We start from the raw sequence: 20,213 nt of genomic DNA on the forward strand, positions 1-20,213 counted from the left end.
CTGTGCCTAGCATGCTCCATCCCCTTACAGCGCCTGTGTGCTGACTGGACTGTTCATACACTAGCCCCACAAAACAACTGAGCGTGTTCCAACTTCGGGATGCAGGGGCTAAGCAGGACTGTCCCTGCAATTGCTTCTCCTGAGTTCCAGATGGCATTCTGATGCCAGGCACAGGAACTCAGAGAAGGGAGACAGTCTCTCCTGTGTTCTCAATGCTTTCCCTTTGCTCTCCTCACCAGTTTTGAGAGCTTGACTTTAAAACTTGAATAATTCTTTCAGTGTAGCTTTTTGTGCATAATATGTTTATAGAATGGACATTATGAGCCTGGAATTGTGTGTCCTCCAAGTTTTGTGTCCAGCTCTGCCCCAACTTCCTGTGTGTCCTTGGGCAAATTTCACTCAACCTTTCTGTGAAGGTTCCATATCTGTAAAGTGGACATACTATTTACCTCATAGGCGTGTTATGAGACTTAGTTTGTGAAATGCTTTGAAGTGCTATATAATTATTTATACCATATTTGGGCAGCACATTAATACAATAAATCCCTTGCTTCAAACAAAATAAGCTGCCCTGAAATTAATTTTTATTTATTTTGCACCTTCTGTCTTGACCTGCTCTTCACAATTTGCCTGTTAATCTGTCTTTAACAGGATTACATTTCATATTCCAAATCTCGGAGTACTTTTAAAATAGATGTTAATTTTAAAATAATTGACAGAAAAATGTTTTCATCTTTCTCCACAGCAGGGATTGAAAAATTAACTGAGCCAAAATCTAGGACAGCCAATATTTGCTCTTGGACCAGTGATAGATTTAAGGGCAATTAGAGAATTAAAAGGTTAGAAACACTTGCTGTGTCCTGTTGGATAGCTGGGATTATAGGTTTTCTGTTGATATATAGCATTCATTTATATGTCGGACAGGGTGTGAGATAGAAGACCTTATCATCATGATACCTGATTTATGGAAAAGCTCTACTATAGCTACTTTTTAGAAGTTTTAAAAATATTAGTTCTTATTTTTCTATCACTATGTACATGGTAACTAAGACAGCTTGATGTTGTAGATGAAGTAATTCAAAAAATAGTACCAATGAAAATGTTAGTCTAATGTTTTTTCTAAATCCAAAGTTTCCTCTAAAAGAATATAAACAGAAAATATCACCACATAGCATAATGCAAATAGTTTATTTGAATTTGTCTTTGTTAACTAGGATAACTCACTCATGGCTTTGTTATGCATTTCAAACTTATGCAGGAGTTTCATACTTGTGCCAGTAAAACCTGTATTTTACCACAGTTCATCATGTATTTTGTATATATATAGACACTCTGTGTGGTGTTGTTTTTGTTATATTTTATATTGTATTCCTAAAAATTCTTTTGAAAAGTATTACTGACTCTAAAACTATAAAAGTGCCTAAATATCTGCAGTTGCCATTTTTGGAAATTTGCCCTTTTTGTTTTCAGTAGGCGACGGCACAAGGCAATGACAGCAGCTGGCTAGCAGCTGTCGTTCTCCTACAATTCCTCTGAAAATAGGTCTAATCAGCAGTAAGAGTTTCTGAAAAATGCAGTATTATAAAATGCAGGTGTTACTTTCTCCTGTATAAAATCTATATTAGGCTCCGAGTCAGAGCTCATCTCAACATTATCCTCTTGGCTATTGGCTCTAGTTCAAGTTGTTTTTGTGAAAAGGGAAGTTGGGTTGGGTACAATAAAGTAGGGTTTTTTAGTTATTTTTACTATTTGTTTGTAACACGTCTGGATTTATTTTCTCTTCAGATATCAGATTTCACAGTTATGACATAATAATCTTCTTCCCCTTATCGTACTGACTGGAGTCAGGTTGTCATGCAAGCATCAGCCATCTTTGTTAGTGCACAAGGTCACTAAGGTCCACCTGCTTCCCATCTTCTTTGATGCAATCCATCCATCACTTCCTTGGCTTTCCTTGGGCTCTCTTTTCTACTAACCTCTCCTATTATGCTGTCTTCACCAGGTGCCCTTTGTTCATCTTCTCTCTATATATAAACCAACAAAGTCACGCTTCTTGGATTTTATCAGCTACATCAGGGACTTTGACTTCCATCCTAATACTTTCATTTCAAAATCTGTCTCTTCATGTAACTCCTTTCATGACACAGACATCTCATCAAACACCTGTAGAAGTTGAATCTGCTGTCTCCTAATTTCCTATGCTCGTGCACCATGCAACGCTGCAGGAAACACCATTGTTCTGTTTAGTTGGTCTTTCAGTCTCAGTGGCGTATACTTGTCATGAAGAACACCTCCATGCTCTCCCAGCACTCCATAGTCTAGACTGTATCTCGCATTCAAGCTTGCCGTCTTCCATAATGCAGCCACCAAGGTACATGAGCTTGCCAGTCTGATTATTCCTGCTACTTAATCTCTATGTCCAGTTTCCCTGCGGCACCTCTACTGACCCACGTGAGCTGTATCTTAGTTGTGCTCATTTTTATCCCATGCCTGTCTAGCACCATTCGCCCTCCTGCCGGTTGTCCTCTCAGCACAGATCTCGGTCGCCTGCCCAGTGGGAGACTCGCTGTCACATCTCCAGTGACCCCGGCTTCAACACTGGTCTCCTTGATACAGGCACCGATCCTTTCGCTCCAGGCACCGGTCTTTGGTGGCAACAGTCAGCAGGCAGACTCAGGTGTCAACGGCTCCACTGTGGTCTCTGGAAGGGGATTCCTCTGGCACAGAAGGGAGGTTCAACCCCTCGCTCAGACCCCATTGGCAACACTGGGCACCCGAGACCACGTCAACGGTGCTGCCTTGGCAGCACGGGCAGTGACCAGTGCAGTGGCCTTATTGGAGTGCATGGGGAGCGCCATTCATGGCGATGCCTCCTTCGCACTGCTCATCTACCGCCGCCTCGGAGCAACAGCTCACGGCACTGGGCTAAGTGCATGAGACCCTGTCATAAATATAAAGGGAAGGGTAACAACCCTTATGTAAAATCCCTCCTGGCCAGAGGTACAGAATCTCCTTACCTGTAAGGGGATAATCAATTCAGTTAACCTAGTTGGCACTTGACCAGAAGGACCAATGGGAAAAGAAGATACTTTCAAATCTGAGCGGGGGAGGGGATTGTTTGTGCTCTCTTCGTTTGTGCCCTTTTGGACAGACAGCGGGACCAGGGCAGGAAAAAACATCTCCTGAAAACATACCTGAAATGAGCATCTAAGATTACAAAAATTGTAAGTAAAGCAAGGAAATGCGTTAGATTATCTTTTGGTTTAGCTTGTGAATTTTCCCTATCCTAAGAGGTAGTTTTGCTCCTGTTTTTTATAAATGTAAAGTTGAGTCCAGAGGGGAGTCCTCTGTGTTTTAAATCTTTTATTACCGTGTAAAGTTACCTTCCATTCTGATTTTGCAGGTGTGATTCTTTTACTTTTTTCTTTTTAAATAAAATTCTTCTTTTAAGAACCAGATTGATTTTTCAGTGCCCTTAAATACAGGTATTGGTCTGTACTCACTTTGTTAACCTATTGGTTGGTATATTATTCTCAAGCCTCCCCAGGAAAGATGGGGAAGGGGTTTGCGGGGATATTTTTTGGGGAGGAATAGGGCTCCAAGTGGCCCCTCCCTGAATGTTTGGACTTAGTGATGGCGGCAATACCATCTAAGGATAAGGAAAGGAATTTGTGTCTTGGGGAAGTTTTAACCTAAGCTGATGGAATATAAGCTTAGGGGGTCTTTCATGTGGGTCCCCACAACTGTACCCCAGAGTTCAGAGTGGGGAGGAAGCCCTGACAGACCCACTCAGAGGTTGGGGTAGAGACTAAACCTCCCCTCCCCCATGGGGGATGATGCCCCTGATCCTCCCATGGTGGTTCAGTCATCATCCTCATCCCCAGACAAGGTAGGTGGGGGACCCTCGAGGGCCAGCCTGCTGGACAATTTTAAGGAACACCAGGTCCTGCTTCAACGGGTGACTGAGAACTTAGGCCTACAGATGGAGGAGATGGCGGACTAAGTGGACACCTTCTTCAATGTCCTCGGCCACTACCCTGGCAGTGCATGATGTGGTCCTGAAAATTGCCAAAGCCCTCTGGAAAACCCCGTCTTCCATCACTCTCATCTCCAAAAGGGCCAAAAAGAAGTACTTCGTCCTGGCCAAAGGGTTCAAGTACCTTTATACCCATCTACCTCCAGGCTCGCAAGTTGTCTCTGTGGCCAACGAAAAAGACAAGCAGGGGCACACTAGTTCAACTCCCAAAAATAAAGAGGCCAAAAGACTTAACCTTTCTGGGAGAAAAATTTATTCCACTGCCAATTCCGGGTGGTGAACCATCAGGCCCTCTTGGGCAGGTACAATTTTAATTTATGGGACTCCCTCCATAAGTTTAAGGAGTCCCTCCTGCAAAGTCTGGCCCAAGAATTTGGCACCATAGTGGAGGAAAGCACCATGGCAGCTAGGTGCTCCCTCCAAATGGTGTGGGATGTGGTGGACTTGAAGGCTAGGGTGGTTGTGGCAGCAGTGGTCATGAGGCGCAGCTCCTGGCTTCAGACCGCCAGCGTTTCCCAAGAGATGCAGACCTCGATCCAGGACCTTCCATTCCTTGGAAATGGTCTCTTCTCCGAACAAACGGATGCGAGGCTGCATGGGTTGAAGGACACTCGGGCCACCCTTCACTCGCTGGGCATGCATATGCCACAGTCTGCACGGAAGCTGTTCCGGCCGCCCATGGCACGAAGGCCTTGGTGGCCTGCAAGGAGAAAGGATAGAGACATGAGCTTTAGTCGTCGCTGCCCTTCCTCCTCCCGCTCACCCACGCAGTCCAACCCGGCAAAGCAGCTCAGGGACCAGAAGCGCTCATTTTGAAGGTGACCTTGAGAGTGACACCCCAGTCAATTCCCCAGATCCACCTTATTCTTTCCTCAGCCATCTTCATCCCTACTGTTAGGCCTGGTCGCAGGTCACCTCGACCACTGGGTGCTGGATATAATGTCTCAGGGCTATACCCTGCAATTTTCGGATGTCCCTTCCTACCCATCCTTCTTCAGGGACTCTTCTCATGAGCATCTCCTTGTCCAAGAGGGTGAGAACCTCCTACACCTGTAGGCAGTGGAGGAGGTTCCTCGGGACATGGAAGGGAAATGGTTCTATTCCTGCTACTTCCTAATCCTGAAAGCAAAAGGGGGCCTGTGACCAGGGTCCTAGTGGGGAGCCAGCTGTGGTCACTCAATTAGAGTGAACTGCAAAGAATGGGGCAGCCAAACCCCAAAAAGCTGGTGGATATTCCAATACTTAGATTTACCAAGCCAGCACAAAACAGCTTTTTGATTACCTTACTGGTTACTCAGAAGTCCAGATAACACAGGTCCTTTTAAAATAGTCCAGCCTCAGGCCTCCATCCAAGTACCCGCATTATATATGATGAAAATTTCTGTAAATCTTATTTCATCATGTAAAAGGAAAGGTTCTACCAATGCCAAAGGATTGGACACATTACCTTCCAGGTTAATGAATGTTTCAGATCTTACATACTACAGCCAATTCTTATTAACTAAACTAAAATGTATTAAAAAACAAGAGAGAGAGAGAGTATGGTTAAAAGATCAGTATACATACAGACATGAGTTCATTGAAGTGCAGATTCATAGCAGAGATGGTGAGCTTCGTAGTTGCAAAGAGTTCCTTTAGAATTCAGTTCATAGGTCATAGTCCAATGTCCTAATCTCATATTCAGGGCATACCAGCATAACTTGGATCTCATTCTTGTGACTCAAACTTCCCTTGATGAAGTCTAAGCAGATCTGAGATGACAGAATCATAAGCCAAGGATCTTTTATATAATTTCATGTCCTCTTTGACAAGTTGTGATTTCCTCGGTGATCAAAAGGTAATTAGGATGACTTTGAAGGGGGTCCATCACTGGTACTTAGCTATACAAGTTAACATAAGGCCATTTACTTGTTCCTCCACCATTCACAGTACATTTCAAAGAGAGATGAATACTGAGATATCCCGTGTTTACAATTCATTTAAATGATATTCGAATACAGCGTAGACAGGGACTGTTGATTACATTGTCCACCCTATTCATACATCTGTAAATACACAAAACCACAAACATCATCTCCCCACATGTCTTTTGAGGGTTATTTATTTTGCAGGATGTTTAACCTTTTCTAGCCAGGTGTCACCCTGCTATTTCCTAATCCCAAAAGCGAAAGGGGGCCTCTGACTCATTCTGGACCTGTGTCGCCTCAACAAGCCTCTCAAAAAGTTGAAGTTTTGCATGGTCTCCCTGGATCCGGGAGACTGGTATGCCGCCTTTGACTTGACAGACACTTATTCCTATATTCCCAGGTCACAGACGTTTCCTCCGTTTCATAGTGGCTGGGCATCATTTTCAATTCACGGCGTTTCCCTTTGTTTCTCCTTGGCCCCCAGGGTGTTCACTAAATGTATGGCGTCAGTGGCTGCTTATCTGAGATGTCGAGGAGTCCAGGTCTTCCCATATCTCGACGACTGGCTCATTAAGGGCAGGTCTCGGGAGCAAGTGCAGAGGAGCCTCGATCTGGTGCATTCCACTTGCTATGACCTGGGCGTGTTAATAAACAAGAAAAAATCCACCTTATTGCCCATCCAGCAAACAGAGTTCATTGAGCCGGTTCTCGATTCCACACGAGCCAGAGCCTTACTTCCGGACGCGTGTTTTCAGGCCATGTTGGACCTGATCTCCCACGTAGAGAACCACCTGCTCACCACAGCTCATGCCTGCCTGCAGCTGTTGGGCCATATGGCCATGTTTACATATGTGGTCAGTCATGGCTGGCTCCATCTCCGGCCCCTGGTGTTGGTCTACATCCCCAACAGGTATGACCTGGACCGGGTAGTGAGGGTGCCAAACCACATCAGATCATCCCTGGACTGGTGGTTGGACCCCAGGTTGGTGTTGGAGGGAGTCCCCTTCGTGACCCCGTCCCCATCGCTGACTCTGGTCTGTGATGCTGGGGTGCCCACCTGGGCGAGCTGAGCACCCATCGCCACTGGTTGCGGGATGATCTGGCCCTCCACATCAACGTCAGGGATCTCAGAGTGGTTCGCCTGGCCTGCCAGGCTTTCTTGTTCCACCTGAAGGGCAAGGTGGTGCAGGTCCTGACGGACAATACCACTGCAATGTATTATGATCAGGCATGGTGGTTCCAGGTCTTCAGCCCCTTGTCAAGGAGCTCTCTGCCTTTGGGATTTTAGTGTGTGGTATGCCATTCATCTGATAGCCATGCACCTGCCTAGCACCGGGAATGTCTTGATGGATCATCTCAGCAGGACCGTCTCATCTCGCCACGAGTGATTGCTCCATCGATAGGCAGTCAGTATTATCTTCTGGAAGTGAGGAACTCCCCAGGTGGACTTGTTCATGTCCTGTCAGAATGGGAAATGCCACATGTTCTGTTCGCTCTGGGGGATGGACGGGAATCCCTATCAGACGCTTTCCTGCTCCCATGATCAGGGGCCCTGATGTACGCCTTCTCGCCAGTGCCGTTGATCCACAGAGTCCTCATGAAGATCAAACAGGACAGGGTGAAGGTTATCCTAATAGTCCCCCAGTGGCCTCGCCAACACTGGTTCAGAATGCTGCTGGACCTTTTGGTAGCTGCCCCACTGCAACTACCGCTCTGGCCGTACCCGCTGTCCCGGAACCCTGGCAGTCTTCTGCACCTGCATCTGGCAGTGTTGCACGTAACAGCATGAGTACTGCATGGCTGAATGCAGAAGAGTGGGAATGCTTGGCCCGGGTTCAATAGGTCTTCTTTGGCAGCAGAAAGTCCTCCACCAGAGCTAAGTGGAGAAGGTTCATGTGCTGGGCTTCAGAATGACTTATCTGGTCTGAGAAGGCCTCGCTGCAGGTGATCCTGGATTATCTTCTGCACCTCAAGGTCCTGGGCTTGTCCCTGTCATCGATCAGGGTCCAGTTGGTCACTATTTTGTCTTTCCACTCTCCGTTCCAAGGCAGGTCCATCTTTGCTCACAACATGATGGCCTGGTTTTTGAAAGTCTGGAGTGTTTCTAACCTCATGTCTGGGACTCTGTCCTACCCTGGGACTTGAATCTTGCGCTGTCGAGGCTCATGGGGCCTCCTTTCAAGCCTCTGGCTTCCTGCTCCCTTCTCCTTCTCTCCTGGAAGGTTTTGTTCCTGGTTGCGGTAATGTCTGTCCGCAGGCTGTCTGTGATCAGGACACTTACTTCAGAACTGCCCTGTACGGTATTCTACAAGGATAAGGTCCAGCTGCTGCCGCACCTGCCATTCCTGCCCAAGATAGTTTCCCAGTTTCATACCAGCCCAGACTTATACTTACCTGTCTTCTTCCTGAAGCCTCATAATTTGGAAGAGGAAAACAGGTTGCACACCCTGGATGTCAGGAGGGCACTGGCCTACATCATAGAATATCAGGGTTGGAAGGGACCTCACGAGGTCATCTAGTCCAACCCCCTGCTCAAAGCAGGACCAATGCCCAGACAGATTTTTGCCCCAGATCCCTAAATGGCCCCCTCTAGAATTGAACTCACAACCCTGGGTTTAGCAGGCCAATGCTCAAACCATTGAGCTATCCCTCCCCCTAAATTGACAGGACATAGCTGTTTCGCAAGTCAACACAGCTATTTGTTGCAGTGGCAGAAAGGATGAAAGGTCGTCCAGTATCTGCTCAAAGGATTTCATCCTGGATCATGGCCTGCATCCGCTACTGCTGTGAGCTGGTGAAAGTGCCTCCACCGGTAGCAGTCAAATCAACTAGAGTGCAACATCAACATCAGCGGCCTTCCTGGCTCAGGTGCTGATCCAAGAGATCTGTAGAACTGCTACCTGATCATCTGTCCACACATTTACGTCCCATTATGCACTTACCCAGCAAACCTGGAATGATGCTTATATAGGTGCCTATTACCCTCCCACCTCCGTCCCGATTTTTCACACTTGCTGTCTGGTCACCCTAGCTGACCCAGAGCTTCATTCAGTAATATGTTGCCATGTGTCACACCCCTATCCCATTTCCATATTGTACATAGGGCTTGAATAAGGAGATGTGTTTTGACTGGTTGAACATGACAAAATAAGTCTTGGGTCACCCCCAAGTGACACATCCCAGGGACTGCAGGAGCTAGAACATGCTGCTCACCAACCCAAAACTTTGGTCCTGTGCAATATGCTGCTACATGTCACTCCTCCACCCCATCTCCACTATTGTATATGGAGTTTGAATAAGGAGCTGGGTTTTGAATGACTGAGTACATGACAAAATGAGATGTCCCTGTGACTTTCAGACTGTTGTGAAAGAACTGGAATAAATCACTCCCCATCCCAAAGCTTTGTTCTGTGCAATATGCTGCCAAATATCACACCCCCACCCCACTTACATATCGTGCATGAATTTTTTGAATAAGGAGCTTGGGTTTGACAGGCTGTATGTGACAAAATATATATTGTCACCCCAGTGACACATTCCTGCAACCATTATTTCTCTATGAAGAGAAGAGGATGTGCCATTCCCACAGATTAACCTTTATTTCTGGTCTGGCCAATATATTACCCCAATTTTTATTTTGTTTTCTTGTTTAGTAAACATACGATATGCAGTATGCATGTAAAAATCAACAAAAAGCAAAATTCAGCCAATTTGTTGCAAATCCAGCTGTAATGTTTGCTCAGAAATGATATGATAGTTACAAATGACGAAGTCTATAGGACTGTTAGATGAATTAAGAACAGGAAAAAAGGCTAAATTTATCAAAGCTGGTTTTTGTGTTACAGATATAAAAAACGTTATGATGAGTATTGTATCTTTTTCTCACTACACAACAAAAATAATAAGACAACACTAATTTGGCACAGTTGGCTCCCAAATAATCATGTTAATTAGCTATATGTAAATATACAAGGCCTAGCTTAATGCAGACTGCTGAGTCGTTTCTAGTGACTTCTAAAACTTAGAAAATAGTGAGCATCACTACAGAGTTCACAAACTACTTAAATGACTACACTATTTCTATATACTACAATTAGTTAAACCCTGGGGGTACACAGAGGTCTTCCGGGGGTACATCAACGCATCTAGATATTTGCCTAGTTTTACAACAGGCTACATAAAAAGCACTAGTAAAGTCCGTACAAACTAAAATTTCATGCAGACAATGACTTGTTTATACCACTCTATATACTATACGCTTTCACTTCAAAGGGGTGTGTTGTCCCAAAACATGTCCTGATTACTGTTGTAGGTGATCTATATGGGGCATTCACCATAGTTACTAAATCCTCAGACACTCCATATTTTCGCAGAACTGGTGTGAGCATCCTTCTGTCCACTTTATTATATGCCTTCTCTAGGTCTGTAAAAACCCAGAAGCTATCCTACTGGTGTGCTAGCAGCTTTTCTATCTCTTATCAGATTACAAACGTGGCATCTATGCTATGACATAATCAGAAGGTTATATTTTTGTATTTGTTCTAAAATTAGAAATATTTCTATTATAGGTGGGGATGGTAGTGACTTATTATTAAGGTGGAAAAATGGTATGTGATCATGTAATCAAAGTCATACGCACAAGGGGGCCAAAATAAAGTTGCACAGGCAGCTTCCTTCATTCTGTCATTTTCTAACTTTTGAGTGCTTGATTTAAAAAAACTAACATGGGTGGCTTTATTCTGTGTGTAATTTATAAGTGTAGTATACTCTTTCACTGAGACCATATCTCTGGAATGCATGTTTTTCTCCTTGTGAAGTTACGTTTTATGCATTTTGAAAGAAGAGAGAGGGGCAAATACATAATATGGTGCACTCAAAACAATATGGGTACCAGATAACTTGTGTTTATTGATGGAAATAAACAATTATGCCAAAACAGTAGAATTATGGAATACACCATTTTTCTGTTTCCTATAAATAGAACTGGAGATAAAACCCAATTGTTCAAGGATCTTACAGACTTCCCTACTATCAGAAAGCAGAAGGATGACATTCAGAAGGTGATTTCCCAGATCCAATTTCATCTGCAAGAAATACGACAAATGATAAAGAACCCTTCTGCAGAGTATGTTACAGTATCAGGACAAGAGGTAATACACAAAATGACCTAAGTGATATTTATATGTTCCTACCAGTGGATGCCAACAAAATAACTTACATTTACCTGAAAGATTAATTAAACCATGTCACTAGATAAAAACAATTCTGGCTGTGAGAAGAAGTCGTTGGGATGCATTGTCTTGTTATTTTTAGTAATATTGTCCTTACCTTACTGCTTTTTTATTTAATTCACCATGGATATTTTGTCTTTGCAGTGTCTCCCCCATTTTGTGGGGGATGGAATTCTTTTTAGTGCAGTTCAGTTTGGTTCATGAGTAGTTTGCTTCCCTCAGTACTTTGCTTCCAGAGACTCTTAACATGGTTGCATTGATGTTTATATTCTGGGATATTTTTATTGAACTAGGAAGCACAGAAAAGAAAAATAATCTTTAAAGAACTGGTAAAAATTTGTAAATTTGTAATTTGTCCCTCTTCTCTCATTCTCTTTTATTTATTATTTCTATTACTGTAGTACTTAGGAGTCCTAGCCATGGACCAGGACCCATTGTATTAGATGCTGTACAAACACAGAACAAAAATATGATCTGTGTCCCAGAGAGCTTGCAGTATAAGTATAAGACAAGAGATGGGTATACACAGACCAATGGGGGAGTAGAATCATAGGGTTAGAAGAGACAGAAAAGGTCATCTAGTCTAATCCCCTTCCAAGATGCAGGATTTTTTGTGTCTAAACCATCCAAGACAGATGGAAATATCCAATGAAGGAGCCTCCACAACCTCCCTAGGTACACTGTTCTTACACTTAAGAAGTTTTTCCTGATATTTAATCTAAATCTGCTATCCTGTAGAATCGCAGAATCACAGAATATCAGGGTTGGAAGGACCTCAGGAGGTCATCTAGTCCAACCCCCTGCTCAAAGCAGGACCAGTCCCCAATTAAATCATCCCAGCCAGGGCTTTCTCAAGCCTGACCTTAAAAATCTCTAAGGAAGGAGATTCCACCACCTCCCTAGGTAACCCATTCCAGTGCTTCACCACCCTCCTAGTGAAATACTTTTTCCTAATATCTAACCTAAACTTCCTCCAGTGCAACTTGAGACCATTACTCCTTGTTCTGTCATCTGGTACCACTGATAACAGTCTAGATCAGGGGCGGGCAAACTTTTTGGCCTGAGGGCCGCATCGGTTTTCGTAAATTGTATGGAGGGCCGGTTAGGGGAGGGGTCGTGGCCCAGCCCCCACCTCCTATCTGCACACACACCCCGGACTCCTCCCCCATCCAACCCCCATCCCCCATTCCCTGACAGCTCCTCTGGGACCCCTGCCCCATCCACCACCACCACCCCCCACTCCCTGTCCCCTGACCACCCCTGGACCTCCGCCACCCCATCCAACCCCTCCTCTAATTCCTGACGGCCTCCCCGGGACGATGGCCCCATCCAACCCCTCTCCTTCTTGACTGCTCCCCCAGGATCCCTGCCCCCATTCAACCCCGTGTTCCTCCCCCAACCACTATCCACACCCCCATCCGCTGCCCACCACCCTGAACTCCTCTGCCCCCTATCCAACCCCTTCTGCTCCCTGTCCCCTTACTGCACTGCCTGGAGCACTGGTGGCTGGCGGTGCTACAGCCGCGCCACCCGGCTGGAGCCAGGCCACGCTGTTGCCACCGCACAGCACAGAGCACCGGGTCAGGCCCAGCTCTGCAGCTGCCCTGCCCCAGGAGCTCACAGCCCCACTGCCCAGAGCATTGCGCCGCTGGCAGCGCAAGCGAGCTGAGGCTGCGGGTGAGGGGGAAGAGCGGGGGAGAGGCTGGGGGCGAGCCACCGGCACCGGAAATGGGGGAGAACCAGGGAGCCATGCCCGCCCCCGCATACCCGGTCCCTGCCTGTCCCCGCCCGCCCGCCCGGCCCCGCATACCTGGTCCCGGCTTGCCTGCCGCCCGCCCGCCCAGCTACGCCTCGCCGCCCGCCCGTCCGCCGGCTCCGCTTCACCGCCTGCCCGCCCCCGCATACCCGGTCCCTGCCTGTCCCCGCCCGCTCGCCCGTCCCCGCATACCTGGTCCCTGCCCCACCTACCTGGTCCCGGCTTCTCCTGCCGCCCGCCTGTCCGCCCGCCCCCGCATACCCGGTCCCTGCCTGTCCCCGCCCGCCGTCGAGATAACAGGGTTTAACTGTATTTTCAGAATTTGCTGCGGGCCAATAAAAACTGACCCGCGGGCCGCAGTTGGCCCGCGGGCCGTAGTTTGGACACCCCTGGTCTAGATCCATGCTCTTTTTGGATCCCCCTTTCAGGTAGTTGAAAGCAGCTATCAAATCCCCCCTCATTCTTCTCCAGACTAAATAATCCCAGTTCCCTCAGCCTCTCCTCATGAGTCATGTGCTCCAGCACCCCACTCATTTTTGTTGCCCTCTGCTGGACTCTTTCCAATTTTTTCACATCCTTCTTGTAGGATGGGGCCCAAAACTGGACACAGTACTCCAGATGAGGCCTCACCAATGCCGAATAGAGGGGAATGATCACGTCCCTGGATCTGCTGACAATGCTCCTACTTATACAGCCCAAAATGCTGTTACTCTGTAGTTTGAAACCATTGTCCTTCCCTCTATGGCAAGAGAGAACAACTTTCCCCCATCTTTTTTATGGCAGCCTTTCAAGTATCTGAAGACTGCTATCATGTCCCCCCTTAACATCCTCTTTTCCAAACGAAACATTCCCAGTTCCTTTAGCCTTTGCTCATATGGCTTGAATTCCATCCCTTTGATCATCTTTGCTGCTTGCCTCTGGATCCTTTCCAGTTTTTATATCAGGCTTGCACAACTCGTAAAGTGGTGAGGGCCATATAACTCCAAAGAAAACAGCTGAAGGCCGAAACCCCTCTGACCCCGCCGAACCCTCTCCCAGCCTCCCCGAAACACAACCCCCCCAATGCCACCCAGCCCCCTCCCCCACCGAAACACCCCTGCCCCAAGCGCCGCCCGCCCTGTGGAAACAAACTCTCCTTTCTCAGTGACACCCCGCCGAAACAGTGGTCTTGAACCTTGGTAATATGTGTTAGTGAGCCCCTAAGGTAGTATAATTAAGGTAAAAGAAAAATGTCTTTTTGCTAGAAGTAGAATAAGATCTTCCCCCCACTTTGTAATCAGTTTCCCTGTTGAATGAATGAGGCGTGACTGAGGAAGGCGTGGAAGGCAGCACCTCCAGACAGCTGCAGCCCATGGAGAGGGGATGGGAGCCAGACCAGATCAGTAGAACAGGTCAGCCAGCGACTCGTAGCTTGTCTCCTCAGCCCTGCCATCCCCCGCTCGCCTCCTCAGCCCCCCTCCCCTGCTGCTGGATCACCTGCCCCCCCGCTCGCCTCCTCAGCCTCCCCCTCCCCCGCGGCTCACCTGCCCCCCCCGCCACTGTCCTCCCGCTCGCCGCCTCAGCCCTCCTCCCTTGCCGCCAGCTCACCTGTCCCCCCCGCCAATGCTCACCTGCTTGCCTTCTCAACCCCCCCGCCCCCTGGCTCGCATACTCACCCCCCACCACTGCCCTCCCACTCACCTCCTCAGCCTCCGACCCCCCTGGCCAGTGATGAGCTGCCAAAATCTTAAAAACTGGTTCCTTCCTCACCCCACAAGGGGGTCGTGGGTAGAAAACGCATCATCCTGTAGAGAACCACAGGCCAAAAGTTTATAAACCAGGTGCTTAAAGAGTGGCTTCTAAAGCCATACTTAAGAACCTAAGCATGGGACATGATTTTCAGAGGCAGTAGGTGTCCACAACTCCTATTGACGTAAATTTTGTGGTAACTTCCTCTTGGAATTCAGATAAAGCTCCATTTGGCAGATGTATTTTTCCACAACACATGAAGTTACACCCATATCTATCTAATCTTTTGTTTCCAGACCTCTAATGCAAATCATTTTAGGCACAAAACAGAACAGAGGGCTGTCCAGTTAGTGATAGCAGCAATGTTTGTTTCATGCAAGGATTAGAAAGTATTTGCTGCATCTGGCAACTATTTGCTTCCTGTATGGCATAAGCAGTGCTTCAGCTACTATTTAATAAAATACTGGAAGTTCTTATCTGATTGAGCGAAGAATTAAAGGATGAAAAAGCATTAGCATTCAATATTTTCTAGGAGATCTTGAAATCTCTACATTCACTTCTTGCTACATGTGTTTGGAACACAAACTGACTAATTTGGTGATTGTAGGCTGTATGAGTTCATTAGATAATAAATATGGACAGAGTATGGGACGATTGCAGTGCTCCATCATATCAGTATATTGAAGTTAATCAGGAGGCAAGCTGTTTAAAAAAGCTGTAAAACTGGCATACCAGCAACCTTATTGCTGTTAGAAGCAGTTTACTGTCTTCACTTTCAAGCCCCTACACAGCGTTGCTCCTACCTGCAGCTATCTCATTATCTAATGAATCTATTTTAGGGATTTTATAGTGACAATTGTAGTATCTAAATTCTTCCCAGGTAAACAGAGCTGTGTAGTGTGTCCATAGTAGACTTCATGGAGTATTCTGTTCTTGTTCTTCTTTCCCTGATTACAGGAGGCTGTGTTTGGGGTGATTGCTGGGTTGTGTTCATGAGGTGGGGAAGGTTGGTTATCTAAATCATAGTGGTTATAGTGGAAAAGCTTTATCAAATAGGGGAGTCTTGCCGCATGTCCTAAAGGTGGTCGGACTGTGTATTAATCTAATCTCTGCTGAAAATTCTTTTTACAGCTGAATCCTTTCATCTAAGAACGCCTCCCTTCTTTCTCAAGTCTATCTCACTTACTGACTTTTTAAAAAATAACTAACATGGGTCACACAATATGTAACAATAAATATTCCACATAATCTTCACTGTTCTAACCTACTCTTTCCCATATCTCTCCCTTGACCCATAACTTATTTTTTCTGGGTGTGATAATTTAGTTTCAATTGTAAAGTTTTGGAATTAGTGACCTTGTGTTCTTATTTAGAAAATACCATTCCTGGCATAGCATAAATAATAATATACTACTATGAAGTGTAAAAGTCTCTGTCTCTTTTCAAGAAAGCCCCAACAATCTGATAGTATTTCATTTAGGAAACAATTGACTAAAAATACCAAAGTAGTATGTGCTGGTATCTAATTAATTGTATAACATACATTGTTTGTAGGGCTGTCAATCACAGTTAACTCAAGTGACTCACTCAAAACAAATTAACGATTAAAAAATTAATTGCAATTAATCGCAGTTTTAATTGCACTGATGATAAAATACCAATCTAAATTTATTATAAATATTTTTGGGTGTTTTTATCCATTTTCAAATATATTAATTTCAATTGTAACACAGAATACAAAGTGTACAGTGCTCACGTTATTATTTTTGATTACAGATATTTACACTGTAAAAAAGATAAAATAAATAGTATTTTTCAATTCACCTCATACAAGTACTGTAGTGCAATCTCTTTATCATGAAAGTGCAACTTACAAATGTAGAATTTTTTTTACATAACTGCATTAAAAAACAAAACAATGTAAAACTTTAGAGCCTACAAGTCTACTCAGTTCTACTTCTTGTTCAGCCAATCGCTAAGACAAATGGGTTTGATGGGAGATAATGCTTCCTGCTTCTTACTTCGTCACCTGAAAGTGAGAACAGACATTCAAATGGCACTGTTGTAGCAGGTGTCGCAAAGTATTTAAGTGCCAGATATGCTAAACATTCATATGCCCCTTCATGCTTCGACTTCTAGGTTGTTCATCTTTTTTACAGAGCAAATATTTGTAATGTAAATAATATTAAGTGAGCACTCTACACTTTGTGTTCTTGGTGAGTTTAGGAGTGAAAAGAAGGGAGAGTTGTGGTGGTGGTTGGAGAGGCAAGGGGAGTTAAGGAAAGGATTTTTTTAAGATGGGGGAGACTAAAGCATGTCTGTATTGTTAGGGGAAAGGGCCATAGGTTAAGAGAAGAGTATGGGAGAAGATGAGAATGGGATGGGTTGGGGTCCCTGGTGCAAGTGGGGAGGCTAGAGGAGAAGTACAGACGAGAATCTTCTGCATCTGTGAACTGGAGAGGAGGAGGAGAATGTAGTGGGGAGAAGGGAGGAAACCAAAGTGCGGGAGAAGGTCACTTCATATATTGTCTATTTTTTGTCATGAAAAAAGTCAGCAACATTTTGATTTCAATGAATTGGCATTCTGCAGTGGAAAAACATTCCTTTGAAAAATTTCCAACCAGCTCTAGTTGTCATTGGGTTAAGAGGACACAGCTTCAAGTTGTTATACTGAAATGTTCTCTTCTTCCTTTTACCCCCATGCTGTACTTGTCTCCTATGAATTTCTGCACACTCCCTGACCACTCCCTTTAATTCTCAGTCACCATGCCCACAGCAAATATAGTTGCCTCAGTTTCTGACACTTTCCTTACCCCATTACCCACACTAAACCCTGTCTTCTGAATGCATTGCTTCCCCAACTCCTCATTTACCCTGGTGGAAGACTCCTACTTAGAATCCAATTTAAAGAGAGATTACTTTCTATTTGATATTTCAGGTTAGTGTGAGTGGGAAGATGGTCAGGAGTTTATGAATCCCTGTTAGTTGTAGACCTATCACTGAGGGTTTCTAAACACAGTATCCAGTCAGAATAGGGGCATTTGCAGTAGCCAGTCAGAGTAAAGGACTTGCATAAATCCACTGTATTGAGAGAAATAACTGTGTGCATGGATTATGCAGGAACTTAGCCTCTGGCTAGTTAATGGCCATCAGGTATTCAGAGAAAAGGGATTTGTTTTCTGTATGGGAGAATGAAGTGAGGGGAGAATGAAAAAAGATAACTTGTTTGTGGAGACCCCAGGCATACAGGATGTTTTCTTCAAAATCTCCCCAGTTTGAATATATTTGGGGCTCAGCTGTGTCTTTTTAAGCATGTGGACATAGTTTATCATAATTGTGAACTCTACCAGGAGTCAAATAATAATCCTTGCACACAGACATTTTTGTATATGAAGAACTTGGTTGTATAGTCTAATAATGACATCTTTAAAGTGTAAAATTTTTTTATTTATTTTAGTTTCTGATAGAAGTCAAGAATTCACTCTTATCCTCTGTACCCTCGGATTGGGTTAAGGTTGGTAGGTATGTAAAAATGTCTTTAATTTTTGTTTTCTTCCAGCACATAGAGAGAACTATAATATAATTCTTCTTTTATTATTAAAATGTAGATAGTATATATTTTTCTATTTGCCCAATCTTAAACAGTTTAAAAAAGCAATTAAACAAAAAAAACCCCAACCCTTTAATTTATATTGTTATAGTAAAGTCTATAAAATACTGGGAAGTTGAGTTCCTGGAAGAAATGTTTAGCAGGATAGAGCCTTAACAATAATATTGTACTTGACCCTGAAACCCCCCCCCCAAAACCCACCTCAATAGAAATTTGTGTGCAAATTATTTTTCTTAATTTGTTTGTATTCCATAATATATATGCTATGCATATGTGTGTGTATACACATACATGCACACACAGTACCCTATTCACATAATCATGGTGGGTTTTATATTTATTTATTCAGAGCTATAACCGTAGCCATCTAAAGATATGACATTTGTGTATCTGAATGAAGTTATTGTCATTAAATTGTCATTTTACACTCCTTGCTTGCTTTGTTGATTATGTTACATAAGAATTGCTTTAGCTATTTGGGTGGGGTGTGGGGTTTCTGGTTGATGAGCCGAGGATGGACTGGATGATCTAGTTGGCTTTTTCCTTCTCTGACTTCTGATGTATTATTTAAATAGCGTGTTGAGCACCTTAAAAATGAAAAATGTAATATGTGATCACAATTGCACAGATGATTAGCAAGGTCACTTAGCACTTGAATGGTCAAGGTAATCAAGAGAGGGATAATATTCTTTAATATTATCTAACCCAGTAATAGGCGTAATAAGGCATGCTCCCGTTATGTGCTGTTTGGATATTGGTTTATGGAAGAGCAACAATAAGAAAAGTACATGCCAGGGGTCGGCAGCCTTTCAGAAATGGTGTGCCAAGTCTTCATTTATTCATTCTATTTTAAGGTTTCGCGTGCCAGTAATACATTTTAACGTTTTTAGAATGTCTCTTTCTATAAGTCTATAATACGTAACTAAACTATTGTTGTATGTAAAGTAAATACAATTTTTTAAATGTTTAAGAAGCTTCATTTAAAATTAAATTAAAATACAGAGCCCCCTGGACCGGTGGCCAGGATCTGGGCAGTGTGAATGCCACTGAAAATCAGCTCGCGTCCCGCCTTCGGCACGCATGCCATAGGTTGCCTACCTCTGGTATATACAGTAGCCCATAACTCAGGTCTTAAACAATACATTATAACTTGGTAACTTGCAAGATAATGTGTGCTAATGTCAAAAAAGAGATTTTAATTTTTTAAAAAGTATCCCAAATCATACCAGCATTCATGCAACACACAGCCTATGTTTACTAACTACCAATAAGTCTTCCTCAGTGAGGTCATCATTGTGAAATTCTTTGATGTTTGTTATGAGTACAATCACTGTTAGTCACAAAAAGTCACCGATTTGTGCTTTTTTAAAAGAAGATAAACCTCTGTTGCTAAGCAGAATATTGTATGCCATGCTCTTTGACCATTTATATTACATTCTGAAATGTATTTCAAAAGCTTTCTGCACTGACTGCACCATAGTAACCAAGTACTTTACTTACAATAAAGATTATTGGAATCAACAGAGTTCAGCACTGCAATAATAGAATATGCATTTTTTTATATCTATTTATTTTCAAGGATCACCGAGAATAAGAAAACTAGTCTAATTTTCCACATTGATGGCATAATTGATTGCTTAGTAACCTTGATTTCCTATTTGGCATTTTTTTCTCTTCTAGCACAAAAGCTGTCAGCCGTTTCCACTCTCCTTTTATTGTAGAAAATTACCGACATCTGAATCAGCTCCGGGAGCAGCTAGTCCTTGACTGCAATGCTGAATGGCTAAATTTTTTAGAGTGAGTTTACAATGAAAAGTAGAATCTGATGGGTTTTTTGTTTTTGGTTTGTTTTGGGTTTTTGTTTTTGTTTTTCTAGCTATGAAAGCAAGAGAAGAAAATGTTTCGCAAAATGAAAAGAAGAAATTGCTGATTAGATTTCTTGTAG

The 20,213-nt window shown here is 44.0% G+C and overlaps 1 protein-coding gene across 2 annotated transcripts in view; it reads left to right on the forward strand.

The window, feature by feature from the left end:
• Positions 1–20,213, forward strand: part of MSH3 (mutS homolog 3) — a 179,010-nt gene that overhangs the window by 97,137 nt on the left and 61,660 nt on the right. For both annotated transcript variants that reach the window (XM_045020759.1, XM_045020760.1), the window contains exons 15-17: positions 10,925–11,093; positions 18,116–18,180; positions 19,949–20,065. In XM_045020759.1, the coding sequence (XP_044876694.1) occupies positions 10,925–11,093; positions 18,116–18,180; positions 19,949–20,065 (351 nt within the window). The remainder of the gene's footprint in view (positions 1–10,924; positions 11,094–18,115; positions 18,181–19,948; positions 20,066–20,213) is intronic.

This window comes from Mauremys mutica, chromosome 6 (assembly GCF_020497125.1).
Source record: "Mauremys mutica isolate MM-2020 ecotype Southern chromosome 6, ASM2049712v1, whole genome shotgun sequence".
NCBI classification, from domain to species: domain Eukaryota; kingdom Metazoa; phylum Chordata; order Testudines; family Geoemydidae; genus Mauremys; species Mauremys mutica.